Here is a 17,901-nt window from a genome sequence, read left to right on the forward strand (position 1 = left end):
GATTTGGCATATAATATTTTTCCTATTGGCCTGATGAGACAAGTCACCAGACTATTCCTCACCTTCCAGAGCTGGAAACCCTGCATGGGAAAGAGAGTCTGCCTGCCCCAGTGCACACAAAGAGTCTGTGTCAAAGGCAAGGAAAAAATTCCCTCATTTCCCATGCCATTCCTCAGAGGCTACTTTCTCTGGGTAAAAATAGTCCCGAATTATGACAGGCTCTGGGAGGAGGGAGGAAAGGCCTCTGTCAGAGCTCTCCCTCATCGAGGGGCAAGCTGAGGCTGCACCTGGACACAGGGTGGGGAAGGGTGGCTTGAGCTTCAATAGAAAGGAAAATCTGCCCATGCCGAGGGGCAATGTCGATGAGCTACCCAGAGCCTAGAATGATGATGTTCAGCTGGACACAACACTGCCCCTCCCAGCATGCCCCCAACAGCGAGCTGTATGGGCACCCAACGCCAGACCCAAGATGAGGGGGAGGCAAGAGAGGCATCCCCCCGCCGGCATGTGCAGGACCTGGCAGCAAGCACCTCCCCAGTTTGCACCCAGGCCTCCCCAAAGACACAATGAAATCCTACAGAGGCTTATTGAACAAGACAGGCTGGAGCCAGAACCCAGCACAATTCTTCGAATCATCACATAGTTAGCAGTAAATGTGCAAGACGGGAAAGGAAATGGAGAGAAAATTCAAGGGAGTTTGCTTCCAAACTCTTATTTGGCCATCAGTACTGTGTATGGAGAGAAGTCCTCAGCTTCCCTCGCTGTTCCCAGCGCTGCTTTGCAATTTGGGAGTATCTGCGAAAGGCGCCGGACCAATGGCCTCAGCCAAAGCGACACAGCAGCTCTGGGCGAGTCACGTGGCTTCTGTGAGCTTCGGTTTCCTAGTCTGAAAACGTGCATGAAACCTACCGTAGCATCCCATGAGCTGTCAGTGTCAGAGAATACCCGTAAAAGGTGTTTTGAAAATGCAAGATATTCCAGGGGCGCCTGGCTGGCTCAGTTGGTGGAGCGTGCAATTCTTGACCTCGGGGTTGTGAGTTCGAGCCCCATGTTGGGTGTAGAGATTACTTAAAAATCTTTTTTTTTTTAAATGCAATGTATTTCATAGAAACAGAAGACACAGTGGTTGCTATTTGCTCTCTACTGTTTACAGATCTGCGGTAGGTCTCTGTCCAGCCAGTCATCCTCATTCTAAACTGTAGAACCCCCGTTTGAGGTTGTAGGAATTTAGGAAGCAAGCCCTAAGACTCAAATGGAGACTTTCAGACACATTTCGTTTATTTATTTTGTCAATGTTATTTCCTATTGGTGTTTACAAAGCCTATTTAGCCCACCATGTTAAACTAGGAGAACCAGCCTGCCTTCCTTCTGGGTTTGGAAAGCAAAGAGGCGACACAGGTTCATATATGGTAACCTTTGAGTAAAGGGTAGCTCACACTAGAGTCACCAAAGATACGCTCATGATTCGTGAGGAGAAATGCTTTCCACAAATTCCAAACGCTCAACTCCATGCATTTAGCTGTCCTTTATTCATTCACTGGCATCCCAGAAACTCCAAGGATTCTGCGGGCCATTAGAATTAGGGAAGGAGCTCCAAGCTGCCCTCCAGAGAGGGAGATTGAAGGGTAACTGTATTAGGGTTCTCCAGAGAAACAGAACCAGCAGGAGATATATATATAGAGAGAGAGGGAGAGGAAGAGAGAGAGAGAGAGAAAGGATTGTGTGTGTGTGTGTGTGTGTGTGTGTGAGAGAGAGAGAGAGAGAGAGAGAGAGAGAGAGATTCATTATAGGAATTGGCTCAAGTGATTATGGAAACTGAGAAGTCCCATGATCTGCTGTCCAAAAGCTAGTGACCCAGGAAAGCCAGCGGTGTAATTCAGGCTGAGTCCAAAGGCCTGAGAACCAGGCATCTGATGATTTAAATCCCAGCCAGTGCAAGGAATGGGAAAGATGAGGTAAGATGTCCCAACTGAAGCAGGCAGGCAGGAAGTCAAAAGGGGCAAATTCCCCCTTCCTCTGCCTTTGATTTTATGCCAGCCCTCCGTGAACGATGGCACCCACCCACACTGGGAAATGAACCTACATTACTGAGTCCGCCCGTTTGAACGCTCTTGTCACTCGGAAATACCCCACCACACACACACACAGGCACAACCAGAAATAGTGTTTAATCTGGGCATCCCCTGGCCCAGTCAAGTTGGCACATAAAATTAACCATCCAAGTAACCAAGTATTGGTTATGAGTATTTCAAGAAATGTCACACTAAGTACTGGGGAGAATAAAGGAGAGATTGCCTCCACGGAGGACATCAGGGCAACTTTGCAGGAGAAGGTTGACCACGGCCAGATGGGCTTCACCATCCCATAGCATCGTGATTGCTTTCAGAACGTTTGCCCCTCTCTGTATCCACTCAGTGACCCCACAAATATCTGTGTTTCTGTACCAGCTCAGGCCCTGATGATATGGTTGGAGAGGATAGAGACAATGTCCTGCCCTTACAGAGCAGAGGATGGACAACCAGAGAGAAAACAAACAAGGGCAGTGTGCAATGTGACAGGTGCTCTGAAAGCACGAAGCAGGAAAATGGGACAGGGTATGCCTCAGCAGGTGTGCGGGACCATGGGTGGGGGCGCTGTTCTGGCTGGAGCTGGGAGTCTCTGGAGGAAATGGATACCAAGCACAAGAATAGCCTGTACAATGGCCCTGGGGACAGAATGAGCTTGGTCTGGGAAGCTGATATGAACACCAGACAGGGAAGGAAGGAGCCGGAACTCAAGGGTACTTGTTGGCCCCCTGATGAGGAGTTTGGATTCTATTATAAAGTAGTAGAAGTCCATTGGTAAGATTTTCAGCAGGGGAAATCTTATGATCTAAACTTTTGGGGAGTCAGGACTTTGTTTCCTAATGGTTTCCAACCATTTATTGAACTGAATATTGAATTTCATCCACTCTCCCAATATTAGCCATAGGACCTTGACCAAATTCCTTCACCAACAACCGTCCTGCAGAATCTTCTTTGCACTTAGAAGGCTTGAGCCCAGTATGTGTTGCATGAAACTCTAGGTTGCCTCCCTATAATGGGAAGGTGGTGGATGAAGGCTGGGGTGCTTTCCAGTTCCATGAGTTCCATGCACGAGCCTGTGACCTCAAACCACTGCAGTGGTCCTAGAGTTACCCAAGCTTCTCCCGGTGCTCAGTTCCAATTGGATTATAACTGCTCATTTTCCTCCGGAATGACCCAGACCCCTCCCTCGACTCTCTGCCACAGAGGGAAAATTAACAGTAACATAAAATGTTAAGAAGGTGAAAGAACATTATCACTCTTGTCAACAATAAAATCTGCGGCTGATATTCAGTTGTGAAGACAGGCACATCTATTATTTATAGAATACAGATTGTTAAATATTAAATACTTGAACCTAGGACAGTGTGAGGGTAAAACCAGGAGTGTGAACTTGTCAAAATCGTAAAAATGGTAACTCTTTGCAAGGGTGGAGTGCACCTACATTTATGACCGCTTTTATTGCACTATAAATTAAGGGGGAAACCTATGATGTGTCGATTCCAAGTTCTAAGTGATACGCATTATCTTTGGGATGGCATCTGTTTAAGTCAGCTTCACAAACAGCTACTAGCCAACCTGCCTAGAACTTTTAACTATTTTGGCTGGGAAGGTGGCAAAAGATAAGGTTTTCTTCCTTATTTACCACATGAGGGATTGGCAGACAAGGAAAACGTTTTATGAGTTGGCAATTTTTCTTATATTACTTGCACATCTGATCTAACATTTGCCCAAAGGTTTGCATTGATGAAGGCAAAAATACTTCTTAAAAATCTTAAAAGTCACATGTGAGGTCAAACATCTTCATTTTTATATGATTTTGACATTCTCCAATTTACCCTAATTTCTTTCTGGATTGAATTTTTCATGCAAATTTTAAAACTTGAATCACTGCCATGTGCTTTATAATATGACATGAGATACTGTGAGATCTGTCATAATCAGAGCATCCACTCAGCCTACCCCTAAAAGCTTGATTTCTTGATTTACTGCTCATAATAAAATGATTTTTCTGTCTTCTTACAAAGAAGATTTGCACATCCAATTTGCTTTTCCTTTTAAAAAATGTGTTGAAGTTAACCAAAAAATTTCCAGTGAAGCACCTGATTCAAATACAAATTCTGCCCACTAAAGTAGGCAGTCTTATGTTTAATAAGTACTCGACAAGGATCATGCATTAAATTATCTTCCTCAAAAACTTGCTGATAGACTTATCAATATTTGGCTTAATTTTAATGTTAAGGAAGCAAATTCTTATATTTCCAGTTTAGGAGGACAGGAAACCTATGACTTAATTGTATAACAATTTTAACCTTGATTATCCCTTTTTCTGATTGAATGCTATACAATGATATTAAATTCAAAAATTAATCTAGCCTGCAGGATGGATAATTAGTCAAAAGCTGGGAAAAGTCACAAGAAATTAACAATGAAATCAATTCCTTGATTTTGTGTCACACCTCTTTCTCCTGGGCATTCTGAGGCAGATTTTCAATATGTGCTCATTTCCTTCTTCTAAATTCTGCTGAAGTTATATTATAGAAAGATTTCGACTTTTTGTTTTAGAGACAGGAAAACCAAGTGAAAGCAAAGTTCTGTGATGACAGGAAGAAAAAGCAGAAGGAGAAATGATTTAGAAAGGGTTTCACTAGGAAGGAGGGAAGAGCCAGAGACTGGAGGAGCCAACATTATTGGCAAAGAGCAGGAGGCTCAAGTGGTTAGACCTGGAGCAGAAAACTGCTTTCAAAAGCTGCTGGGAATCCTGAGAGCAACCATCTAGTTTGGAGCAGGAAAGCAAGGAGCTCCAGGAAGAAGATCTCCCGTGAAAATAAATGGAATAAATGAGAGCTTGAAAAGGAATTGAGAATAGGGTTAAGGCAAGTCACAGGAAAGAAAGAAAGAAAGAAAGAAGAAAGAAAGAAAGAAAGAAGAAAGAAAGAAAGAAAAAAGAAAGAAAGAAAAAAGAAAGAAAGAAAGAAAGAAAAAAGAAAGAAAGAAAGGGAAGGAAGGGAAGGGAAGGGAAGAAAGGCAACTAGACCTTGGAGGAAAAACAACAGAAAGTATACAAGAAATAATGGTCGGGGTGACTGGGTGGCTCAGTCCATTGGGCATCTGCCTTCGGCTCAGGTCATGGTCCCAGGGTCCTGGGATCGAGCCCCACTTCGGGCTCCCTGCTCTATGGGAAGCCTGCTTCTCCCTCTCCCCCTCCCCCTGTTTGTGTGCCCTCTCTCGCTGTGTCTCTCTCTGTCAAATAAATAAATAAAATCTTAATAAATAAATAAATAAAATCTTTTAAAAAAGAGAAAAGAAAGAATGGTCCAAAAAAGAAGCAAACAAAATGTGTCATAATTTTAAGCAATCAATGGAATATAATAATAATAATTTTTTTAATATTTGGAAAGATGACACAGAGTTCACTCTTGGCATCAAACACTCCTGAGGATGTCATCGTGACGTAAAGCCATTCATTGGTTTTTTAACTTCCCAATTCACACTGTAGACATAGCCCCCAAGATTTGGTTGTGTTGTCAGAATGCAAATATTACCCTGTTATTGTGAAAGCTAATGGATATAACAAGGAAGGAGGGAGAAAAGAATGGGTATAAATATCCTTATCTGACAAAGTAGAGGATCAAGTGAGATTGTGGACAGTTGATGTACAAGAAATCAAGACGTAAGCCCATTATTTAAAGTTAAGAAAATGACTTTTAGAAGGTTTAAAATAATAATGTAAATATCAAACATTAAGAAAACAGGGAAAACTCGGGCGCCTGGGTGGCTCAGTCGTTAAGCGTCTGCCTTCGGCTCAGGTCATGATCCCAGGGTCCTGGGATCGAGTCCCACCTCGGGCTCCCTGCTCGGCGGGAGGCCTGCTTCTCCCTCTCCCACTCCCCCTGCTTGTGTTCCCTCTCTCGCTGTCTCTGTCTCTGTCAAATAAATAAATAAAATCTTAAAAAAAAAAAAAAGAAAGAAAACAGGGAAAACTCAAGAAGGGACTCGAGAAATAGAAAATATGGGGCACCTGGGTGGCTCAGTGGGTTAAGCATCCAATTCTTGATTTCGGCTCAGGTCATGATCTCAGGATCATGGGATGGAGCCCTGCATCAGGCTCTGCGCTAGGTGTGGAACCTGCTTCGGACTCTCTCTCTCCCTCTCCCTCTGCCCTTCCCCGCCTGCTTGCTCATGAACACACACATGCGCTCTCTCCCTCTCTTTCTTAAAAAAAAAAAAAAGGAAATAGAAAATACGAATAGACCTAAAAGAGACTGAATTAGTAATCAAAAGCTCCCCCACCTACCCACCCTCCCACACAAAAGCCCAGGCCTAGATGGCTTCACTGGTGAGTTCTACCAAATGTTTGAACAAGAATTAATACCAATCCTTCACAAACTCTTCCCGAAAATAAAGCAAGAGGGAACACTTCCCAACTCATTCTATGAGGCTGGCATTCCCCAATACCAAAACTGGATAAACACATCACCCAAAAAAATCACATACCAATATCCTTTTTGAAGACAGATGCAAAAATCCTCAACAAAATATTAACAAATAAAATCCAGCAACATATAAAAAGAATTATATGACCACGTGGCATTTCTCCCTGAAATGCAGTGTTGGTTTAACCTGTGAAAATCCACCATCTTATTAGAATAAAGGACAAAGGGACATAATCACCTCAATAGACACAGAAGAAGCATTTGACCAAAACCACCACTCCTTCACTTAACAGCACTTAACAAACAAGGAATAGAAGGGAACTTCCTCAACCTGATGAAGGCATCTATGGAAAGCCCACAGTTAACAGCACACTTCATAGTGAAAGACTGAATACTGGCTTAGCCGCCATCATGAACGACACAGTAACTATCCGGACCAGGAAGTTCATGACTAACCGACTACTTCAGCGGAAACAGATGGTCATTGATGTTCTTCACCCCGGAAAGGCAACAGTACCTAAGACAGAAATTCGGGAAAAACTAGCCAAAATGTACAAAACCACACCAGATGTCATATTTGTGTTTGGATTCAGAACCCATTTTGGTGGTGGCAAGACAACCGGCTTTGGCATGATATATGATTCCTTGGATTATGCAAAGAAAAATGAACCCAAACACAGACTTGCAAGACATGGCCTGTATGAGAAGAAAAAGACATCAAGAAAACAGCGAAAGGAACGCAAGAACAGAATGAAGAAAGTCAGGGGGACTGCAAAAGCCAATGTTGGTGCTGGCAAAAAGTGAGCTGGAGATTGGACAACAGAAGGAGTAAAGATGCTGCAGTGGCTTTATCTGGTTGTGCAGATTTTTCATGAGAGGATCAATAAACTAAGAATGTTAACGTGAAACAAAAAAAAAAAAAAAAAGAAAGACTGAATACTTACCCCTATGATCAGGAATAAGACAAGGATGGCCAATCTCACCACTTAACTGGAAGTTCTAGCCAATGCAATTCAGCCAAAAAAAAGAGCGTCTAGACTGGGAAAACGGACGTAAAACTATTCACAAATGATATGCTCTTATATATAGAAAATCCTAAGGTATACACACACACACACTATTAGAACCAATAAACAAGATCAACAAGGCTGCAGGATACAAAATCAATATATAAAAATCAATTATATTTTTGTACACTAACTACAATCTGAAAATGAAATTAAGAAAACAATTCCACTTACAACTGCATCAAAAACTGAAAGCCACAAAATATTATTGAAAGAAATTAAGGAAGACTTAAATTAGTGGAATCCATGTTTATGGGCTGGAAGATTCAACATCGTTAAGATAGCAGCTCCCCAAACTGGCCCACAGATTCAACATAATCCCCCAGAGACCTAAATGTGAGAGCTGAAACTATAAAAATCTTAGAAGAAAGCACAAGAGTACATCTTCATGACCTTGGATTAGGCAATGATTTCTTAGATATAACACTGAAAGCACGAACAGCAAAAGAAAAAATGGATGAATTGGTCTTGGTCAAAATTTAAAATATTTGTGATTCAAAGGACACCATCAAGAAAGTGAAAAGACAACCCATAAATTGGTAGAAAATACATATATATATATTTGCAAATCATGTATATGATAACGATCTAGTATTCAAAATACGTAAGGAATTCTGACACCCCAACAATAAACAAGCAATCCAATTTAAAAAGACAAAAGACCTGCATAGACGTTACTCCAGAGAAGATCTATGAATGGCCAGTAAGCTCATAAAAAGATGCTCAAAATCATTAGTAATTAGGGAAAATGCAAGTCAAAACCACAGTCACAAACCACTTCACATCCACTAGGAGGACCATGAGAAAAAAAGACAGACAGATATCTTGTGTTGGTGAGGATGTGGAGAAATGAGTAGTTGCCAGGGTTGGGAGGAGGGAAGAATGAAGGGCTGACTGCTGATGGAGACAGGGTTTCTTAGAGGGGGACAAAATACAAAACGTGCTGGCTTTAGACATGGTTGCACAACTTTGTGAACAGGCTAAGGAACCACTGAACTGTACGATTGAACAAGGTGAATTTTATGGTATGTGCATGCTGGCTCAAGAAAGCAGTTATAAACATAAAGGACAGAAAAGGGCGAAGGGGAAAGGATGGAGTTGGATGAGCTAAAGCCTTATCTTTCTAGTTAGGAGTCAAAAGGTAAGTGCCCAAAATTGACAAAGCCAAGAGCAGAGGTATAATCCTAGAGCAGCATGGGCCAACTCTGGAAGAATTAAAACAAGGAACAGATAAAGTCACTTTGGGGGGAGCGCTGGGGGGTATCGGGGGAGAAAGTTGCTTTTCAACATTATCTCTTTTCTACTTATTTGTTGCTCTGTATGTGTGTGTGTGTGTGTTATTTTGACATGGGGGGTGGGGGAGATCTTAAAAATGCAAGCATTTTTTCAAAGCTCCTGGAGGTTGAGGCCAGGGAAAGGGAAGCTCTGAAAGGTACTCATGGGACACAGAGATGGAGCTTCTCGACCAAGCTTCTTCCAGGAAACCGTCCTCGTGCTGAAATCTTGTCTCGGCTGCGTGCCTGCTGCTGTGGCCAGATGACCCTGTCTGGGCTCCAGCAAGGGTAATGACTGACACAGGCTTTTCCCAACCAGCTGAGAGATCAGAGAGTGACAGTCAAAAAAGGAACAGTGAAAAGAATTAACTGTAAAATTAATTAAATGTTATGCATCAAAATCGCTGCAAGATTGGAACAAGAACTTGGCTATGGTTTAAGCAGCCAGCACTCAACTTTTGTGTGCCTCTTGAACATCCCCCCAAGTGAGCCAAGAAATCAGGGGTTCACACTGTCACCAGCAGTCTGTATGACTTTAATTCTAAATCACTCTTCTGGGTCAAATCTATTGTTTAGCAGGCACACAGCTCAGAGAGCTCTCCATTTGATCCAACACTCAGGAAAAGAAAAAAAAAAAAAAAAACACAACAGTGTGTAAGGTAATTTTGTCCCAGATCTTTCCCTCCAAGTCATGAACATAATAGATTTGACTTTTTACATCGTGTGCCCCCCTAAGAAGCATAAAAGAAAGGTTACACTGGCAGGCTGCTAGAAAAGAGTTTAATTAATCCCAAAGTGTGCGCTTCATTTGGAAAGTGCATCACAAAAGAATCCTGTGTTTACTGAACTAGATCCTTAGGGCCATTATCCCTCCACCAATGGTGAGATTTTTCTGAGGGAGCCTTGTCCCTTGTGGTCTGGAAGGTACTGCCATTAAAAATAAGATCCACACAGGGAACCAGAATTGAAGATGCTGAGGATGCAGGCACTTTCCCCTTGGCAGAGGTAATTGGCGTCTTGGCATTTGTGGAAAGATCTAAACCCTAATCCTGTAGACTTTGATGGGGCCAAGGCAGCTTTCCCCAGACCATGCCCACGAAGGAGCCGAGGGGTGGTGTGTGCTCGGTATCCTCCTAGTTTGCTATCCCTTTTTTGAAAGCAGAGCTGCCCTGTCTTAGCAAACCTATGCTAGGGCTAATCAGAAACTACTGGCTTAAAACAAAAAATGTAGATGTGCTTTAATTTAGCATTACTCTTATTACAGGAGTGATTCATTTAAAAGCTTAGGACGCTAGACGTGGATGAACCTTGAAAATATTATGCTCACTGGAGTGTGCCCATCAAAAGAGGACAAATACCGTGTGATTCATCTCTGTGAGGTCCTAGGGGAGTCAGACTCACAGAGACGGAGAGAAGGGTGGGAGCCTGGGGCTGGGGGACGGGGATGGGGAGTGAGCGTTTCGTAAGGACAGAGTTTCCGTTTGGGAAGATGAGGAAGTTCTGGAGACGGAGGATGGTGATGGGTGCACAACACTGTGAATTTCTTAATGCTAACAAACTGTATGCACTTCAGATGGTTAAAATGGTACTTTTTCTGTTATATATATTTACTACAATTTTTAAAAATACATTTTTTTAAAAGTTGGGGCTCGTTCTGTTAAAAAATGACACGGCGTTGTGCTTTGTGCTGGGTGTTTGGCTTCATGCTGATCCCAGAGGCGGCTCCAAAGCCAGGGCAGGGGACCCTCAGTGGGCATCTGAGGGCAGACCCAAACTCTTCTGGAGACCGGGAGGAAGGAAATTTGCCCTGCTCATGAGTAATGACTGTGGTTTTCTGGCAAACATTAAGGAGGAAGGAACTAAAAATACTTATCGGACGCTCTGCCAAAACTCCACAGCGCTCAGAACGTACCAGGCTAACATGTAGAAGCACTTTCAGAGGGAGAGGGATCCGACTAGACGCCAAGGTCAAAGTCATTTCACACCTTCTCCTCGGCTCTTGAGAGGCTGGGGCACCAGAGGAGGGACCAGGCGCCCAGCGCTGCCTTAGCCAGCTGTCCAGAACCACTGCCCAGGAGAGAGGAGGCACAGGAGGACCGGCAGGGCCCCCAGGCTGGCCGGCCACAGTCCCCGCTCCCACCCAGGCTCCCCGAGCCCTGCCAGGCGGTGCCTTTGCTGTTTGCCAACTCCCAGAAGCTAAGACAGAAAGAGCAACAGAGACATTTCCCTGATGCTTCCTTCAAGCTGCTGGAGTCAAAGCCCCAGACAGCTGCAGGAGGGGGTGGGAGAGAAGGAGACATAGGTGTGTGAGGAGGCAGCCCAAATGGGCTCTGGCCCTCGAGACCCGTGCCTCTCCAACTCGAATGTGCACGTGTTCGCCGGGGGAGCTGGTTAAAATGCAGTGTCTGATTCAGCAGGTCTGAGTAAGGCCAGAGATCCCGGTTTCTAACAAGTGCCCGGGTATGCCGACGCTGCTGGCCCAGGGAGCAAACAGGGGTGGGGTGGGGGTGAGGCCAACGGCGGTGGGCTACTCAGGTGTGGTGAGCTCTCCTGGCTTGGAAGGTGAACGTTTTCTAAATCCTGACCTTGCCCATGCAGGTTGGCACTGGAGGTCGATGGCCCGTGATTTCATATCTGCCACATGTGAGAATTTTACCCAGGGTAGGCACTGCCTGTGGGCTTGGGAGGTACAGCACCCACTGACCACTGGGGGAAGCGTGTTCCTGCAGAGAGGGTGCACACTGATCCAAACGGGTCAGGCGGGGAGTGTGCCACAGGCGTTCAAGCCCCAGATATTACTAAATGATGACCACGGAACCCTGCTTCCAAGCACTTCCGATGCCCAGAGATCAGACAATCTTGGGGGAGGGGGATCCCCAAAGCGAAGACTTTAGAATCACTGATGAAGCACAAAGGGGTCATTAGTCCTGATGATTCTAGCCAGCGTCATGCACTTCTCCTTATGTAAGGAGTGAAGTCCACTTTTTAAAAATCTCTATACCTCCACGGTAATTTCACAAAGAAATGCCATTTTAGGGGTGGGGAGGAAGGAGTGTAAAATGGATAATGTGCAGCCTGAGTTTCAGGTGGATGCAAAATGGGGCAGACACAGAACTGAGCCTCCCAGGAACGACTCGCTAATCGAGACCATGGTCGTCACAGTCCTAACTCCCGACTGGGATCTCACGCGGCTCCCGGATTACCAAACCTGGACCCGGGCCAGGGCGTAATGGATCATAACTATGGAGTAAGTTATTCAAATTATGATCATTGCAGGAACAATTTTTTATGAGAAAATAAATTTTAAATAATAGCATTTTAAACTTTTTATGGTTACATTTGTCATGTGACCTGAGACAAGGTATATTTTTGCACTAAAATGGGACACATTAATTATCTCCAAAGTAACACTCACTCAGTAACAATATCAGCAAGATGAAAGGACAAAGCTGAGCCAGACAGCCATTCCTTCTGTCTGAGAGTCATGAGGGCACACACGTGTGTGCACACACAAAGGATGAAGGTAGAACAGTTCGGCCCCTGGGTCCAACACAGGTCACTGAAGGGCAGAGGAAGATTGCACACAGGGCAGTGGATTTAATGGGGATCTTAGCAAACCTAGTAGTGTGTGTGTGTGTGTATGTTTGCTTTGCTTGCTTGTTTAGCAGTTAAACAATTAGTTTCAGTTTGGCCATGTGCTTCCCCAAATTCCTAGAAATGGAAAAGAAATTTCTATCAGCAATGATTCTCCACCTTTCTCTCCATATTCCCATGGAAGCCCGGAGGGTCTGAGCCCACCTACTGCCTATGCCGGTTATTGGGTTCTGGCAGACACCATTGGATTGTGTGAACAGGAGGTTTCCTGGCAGGAAGACCAGTGACTGCACATAGGGGGTCCACACAGTAGTGTTGGTCCCTGGGAGGAAGGACAGGAGGATTATAAATAATAAAAGGAATGTTCTGTATAGTGCTTTACAGTTTACAACTGCTTTTCCATATATTGTATCACCTGCCTGGAACTGGCTCTATAATTTGTGGGGCTGGTGCAAGATGAAAACGCAGACCTCCATTTTAAAATTTTTAGGAATTTCAAGACAGCAACCACAGAGCATTAAGCCAAGCACAGGACCCTGTGTGATTGCCCAGGTCAGCCACCTGTGAAAGTGGCCCAGCTCCCGCTGAGATTCAGAATTAACCATTTGAGGCATATGTACGACCCATTATCTCCCATGCCCCAAGACTCCCCCAACCGCCCCTACCTCCTACCCCTTAGCCCTCCACCGTGTGCTTTCAGCCGCAAAGTACAAGCACCCAAAGCAAACTGGCTTCGGCAGCAAGGAAATGTATCGGATCACATGACTAAAAGTCAAGAGAAAGCTTGGGCTTTGGGACCTACCTAATCCGCTGGCTCTGCCTCAGTTTCCCCACCTTGCTCTGGGTTCTGCCCTCTTGGGCAATGACATCATCCTCAGGATGGAAACAAAAATGGATGCAGTTCTGGCCCCACCAACGGCTCACAACAAGGCTATGCACTGACCCAGCCGTGGATTCTTTGAGAACGTAAGAACGGGGGAGGTAAAATTACCTTGATTGGCTTCAGCAGCCCCTCGCCCACCCAGCTGAGGTTCAGCCCCTGCTTCACATTTCTGCTCCATGATGCTGGGTGTTGTAGAGACAAATCCACGTGACGCACCAGTGCTGCCCATATCGCTTGGTGAAAGCTGTCATGAGCAGCCATGTTTTCTAGCACGTGACATTGACCTCTAGCCATACTTGTTTGGGACAAGGGTACCCTCACCTGAGGACCAACCATCCATTGGTTATGTATTGCCCTGTATAGAAAGATGGGTTGGACCAGACTGTTGCTCTGGGCATTTGAAGGAAGAAACTTATGGGAGCAAAAGAGAAGGGGGACCAGTTAATGTTCAAAATTGCAGTTTAAACATTCCAACACAAAAAGAAGTCCGAGAGGCCACAGTGGGTCTTGTGCAACTGAAATCGTGAGCGGGAAGCGAGGACAGCAGAAGCCATAGAGCAGAGATGTTGAGTGAAAGGTGAGAAGCAGGAGAGTGGGGAATGGAGGAAGTAGCCTCCCCGAATGATGGGCAGAGTGAAACCCACCAACTCCTGCTCCCGAGGGCCCGAGGGCAGCCCTGCATCCAGAGCGGCCCTAAATCTGCGCGCTTTGCAGGTGCCCCTTGCTATTCTCCCCTGTTCTCTCAGCAGGTTTTTCTCACAACCAGAGGAACCCAGTCTCAAGGGATCTTAGATTTAACTGCACTTTTCAGCTAAGAGGAGAAACATACAAGAAAAGAGCCCTTCATTCATTCAACACATACTCAGAACTAGGAGCCGAGGCACTCCGCCAGGATTTGGGGATGCGGTGATGAGCGGGGAGGGGGGGCGCTCTCAAGGACCTCAGGGTGTAGCCTTGGGGGAGGGGAGGAAGCAGACGGGTAAACAAGTAATTATGCTGTGGTGTGATGAGCATGACCGGAGAGGAAGGAAATGATTAAAACGTCCCCAAATTCCGCCGTCTCCAAGGGAAGTGTCCCCAAAGCTTCAACCACGTTCAGAATGTATGCTCTGAGTGAGGATGAGATGCAAATGTTGGATAATAAACAAGCATATGGCCAAATTCTTCAGTTCCCCTCCCTTACTGTTTCCCCTGGATCTCTAATTCTTCTACTTCCATGAAAAGGAATTAAAAACAAACAAATAACCAAGGTTTATCCTGAGAGCTTTGCCCAGATTAGTCCTTCCAGTGGCTGAAGCCCACAAAGTACAGCTTGCAGTTACTGAGAACTCTGATAACCGAAACCATATCCATGGTAACTGATCAGAAACATAGGAAATCTATGACATAGGAATCTCTGATGAAACAGAGCAATCAGATGGATGATACTGACTTATGAATCTAGTTATGGAATTTTATGAGAAAAAGCAGAGGAGAGGGAAGGAAGAGGGTTCACGTCTCAACAGAACATCCATCTGTGTCAGAACAAATAAACTCACCTTGATTCCAACGGACTTGCCTTTCTCTCTGAAAATACCCAGGGATCTGAGACTCAAGAGCTGGTTGTGTGTTGGCAGGTTGGGGGGCGGGGGACGGGGAATGAGGAAGAACTTGCGTATTTCTACGGGGAAGATTTAGCCACACGTTCCTGATTCATTTATCCCATGGGCATTCAGTACCCCCACTGTACGTTCACAGGTGGATATTTGGTATTTGATACTGAAAGGCTGGTTGAAGAAAGCATTAAGTCCTACGGGTGGGAAATCTTCTGGCCAGAACTCTGAAACAAAAAAGTCCAAGGAAATGTCCTCCAAACTTTGGAGAGGGACATTTGCTTAATGAGGGACATAATTACAGACTTTCCCCCTCCTTGCCTCATTGAGACCTCCCTAACATACAAGATGTGCTGTTAAAATCTGAAAGAAATAGCACTGCATAAATCATAAAGACTGAAATTTAATTTTTAGATTACAATAGAGAAAAAGCGAGCCTGAGAAGATAGCCCTAAGGTCAGCCGAAGGGGACAGGAATTGAGTTCTTCATGAAGTCATTGTTCAACAAACCCCCTGGCCAGATGTGACCTGGCAAATGTCCACATCTGTATCAGAGAACCCAAACAGCCATCCTTTCATACTTAGAAAATAGATTAATAACCAGGCAAGTCATGATTACATTAACAGCGTAACAGCTGCTTGTCTGATGAATTGAAATGGGCAGTAGTATATGGAAGTTACATTTTCGGAGTCAATGAGTTTTGATAATTGAGTTTATCCCTTGCAATGAGTATACTTCTAGGAAATCTAGATAAAAGTGTTACGGGCTTTGTTTAGCCTAAGTGTTTCCTGAGCAAGGACCATCAGCTTTGTATGACTTTTTCGGACATTTTGTTGTCATTCCATCCAGGATAGGATTTTCAGTGGCACTCTCCAGCACCACAGAACCCTTTTTTAAAATAACATGTGGAAAGGCAAACAAATCACACAGAAAAAAAGTCTGGCAGCTTTCTGCTTGGTGGATGGCTGGGAGGGGCTGAACCTTTTCTGTTGCTGCATCCCCCATTACACATGGTAGCCCCTGAGGGGGATCCCGGGGAGCACAGTTAGAAAAACACAGCATGATCCACAATAAATCTCTATGATTCTTCCCTAGTTAATGGATTATCGCTGAAGCTTTGGGAGGATTTGGGCTTGGGTTGGCCTTGGTTTGGATCTGCATCTGGGGGAAGAGGAGAGAGCTGTCTGGGAAGAGAATGCACTGAGGACAAGGGGCAGGGATGGGAGGGAATCTGGGGTAGGAGGAGCCTGGGAGTCACCCAGAGAGGGTGCCCGGAGGGATACAATAGGAAGGAAGGAGACAGATTGGAAATGTGGGGTGAGACAAGGACATAAAAGGTCTTGAACACCAAGCTAAGAAATTTGACCTTTGTCCTGTGTCACAAGGTCTGTGACCAGTTGATCGGACTAGTTCTCTAAGGCTCCCGTAACGAAGTGCCACAGACAGGAATCTATATCCTCACCATTCTGGAAGCTGGACGTTTGAGAGCAAAGTGTTGGCAGGTTGATTCCTCCTGAGGCCTCTCTGCTTGGCTCATGGCTGGCCACCTTCTCCCTGTGTCCTCACGTGGTGGTCCCTCTATGTGTCTGGGTGAGTCTCACCTCCTCTTCTTATAAGGACCCCAGTCCTTTGGATCAAGGCCCACCCTAATGACCTCATTTTGACTTAACCACCCTTTTAAAGACCCCCTCTCCAAATACAGTCACATTCTGAGGTGCTGGGGGTTAGGAGTTCAATGTGTGAATTTGGGGGGACACATTTCAGCCCATAACACACACAAGCATATATATATACTTTTCTTTTTAGGCTTTAAAAAAAAAATCATCTAGCAATAGTGCAGAATAAACAGGTTGGCTCCAGGCATAGCACAGAAGTGGAGGGAGAGAAAGGGGAGTAAAGCATGAAGAGTAGGCCCACGGTAGTCCTGAAGAATAGCACACATACAGAGAGAATGAGAGGTGGTCGTAACCCAGTGCTGGCTGGGACGGTGCCATCCAGGATACCACGGGGGTTCGGGGAAGAGAGAAAAACCAGCGTAGAGGGCAGGAAGTGTGGCGGGGGGCTGTGGAGGGATTGCACCTGGAAGAGTGTGTAGGTTTGGGCTAGGAGAATTGAGGGAGGGTCTGTGTTAATAAAGAGGTGAAGACAGAGCCACAGGACAGGCTTTGCAGCTTGGAGATACAGTTTGCAGACCTCCCCGTGTAAGATCTGGAACAGGGCTGCATTGCTGGGCTCTTCGCGGCCAAACTCCTTAGCTTGGGAAGCCGCTGCTCAGAGCACGATATTTAAATATGAAGGACTTTGCCCTTGTATCTTCACTGATCCTGAAGAAATGCCCGGAGGTAATGCTGAGAACCCCAATCCTCAGAAAGAACATTTCCTTCCTTCGGTGATTTGGTTTTTTGCATTTTCATCCTGTTGCAACATGCTAGGCAACCTCTCGTTGCCTCCAAAGCCTTCCTAGGCGCTCACACCAGCCCCGGGTTGGAGGATAAGGGAGGGGCACTCCTCCTAAGCAAGTCACAGGGAACCTGACATCCAGCATCATGTGTGTGTTTCGATGGCACTGATTTTAGAGGAATTTTTAGATGGGCTCAAATAACAATCTAGAAAAGCCAGACTCCAGAGAACAATGAGAAAATGTAAAGAAGCCCAATATAAAAATACTGGCACATGCAAAAGAAAAGAAAAAAAAAATCAATCCACTTCCCCAGATTACAGCTGGGAATTCCCAGAGGAACAGGTAGATTTTTGGAAGAGGAAAAGAGATTATATTTTATGGGAAGAGATACAATAACCATTCTCTTCCCATAAAGCAAGTGATGGAAGATTGTCTCTGCTCCATACACAGTGCACATTTTCCAAATAATACCAACAGGAAATCAATAGGATCTTTTATATATGAAAAGACATTATCTCTCACGAAAACTTGCCACTCACCGTTAATCTTGGTCCGGGGACAATAAGTAGCCTTTAAATCCAGATCTTTGT

General features: G+C 45.0%; 1 protein-coding gene across 1 annotated transcript; it reads left to right on the plus strand.

Annotated features, from left to right (window-relative positions):
* The first annotated feature begins 6,910 nt into the window (after window positions 1-6,910).
* LOC116641128 (40S ribosomal protein S24-like) lies at window positions 6,911-7,407 on the plus strand. Its single transcript, XM_032418631.1, has one exon. The coding sequence runs from the start codon at window positions 6,911-6,913 to the stop codon at window positions 7,301-7,303; it is 393 nt and encodes a 130-aa protein (XP_032274522.1). The 3' UTR covers window positions 7,304-7,407.
* The last annotated feature ends 10,494 nt before the right edge of the window (window positions 7,408-17,901 follow it).

The sequence above is a fragment of the Phoca vitulina genome, unplaced genomic scaffold (genome assembly GCF_004348235.1).
Source record: "Phoca vitulina isolate PV1807 unplaced genomic scaffold, GSC_HSeal_1.0 scaffold2, whole genome shotgun sequence".
Classification (NCBI taxonomy): domain Eukaryota; kingdom Metazoa; phylum Chordata; class Mammalia; order Carnivora; family Phocidae; genus Phoca; species Phoca vitulina.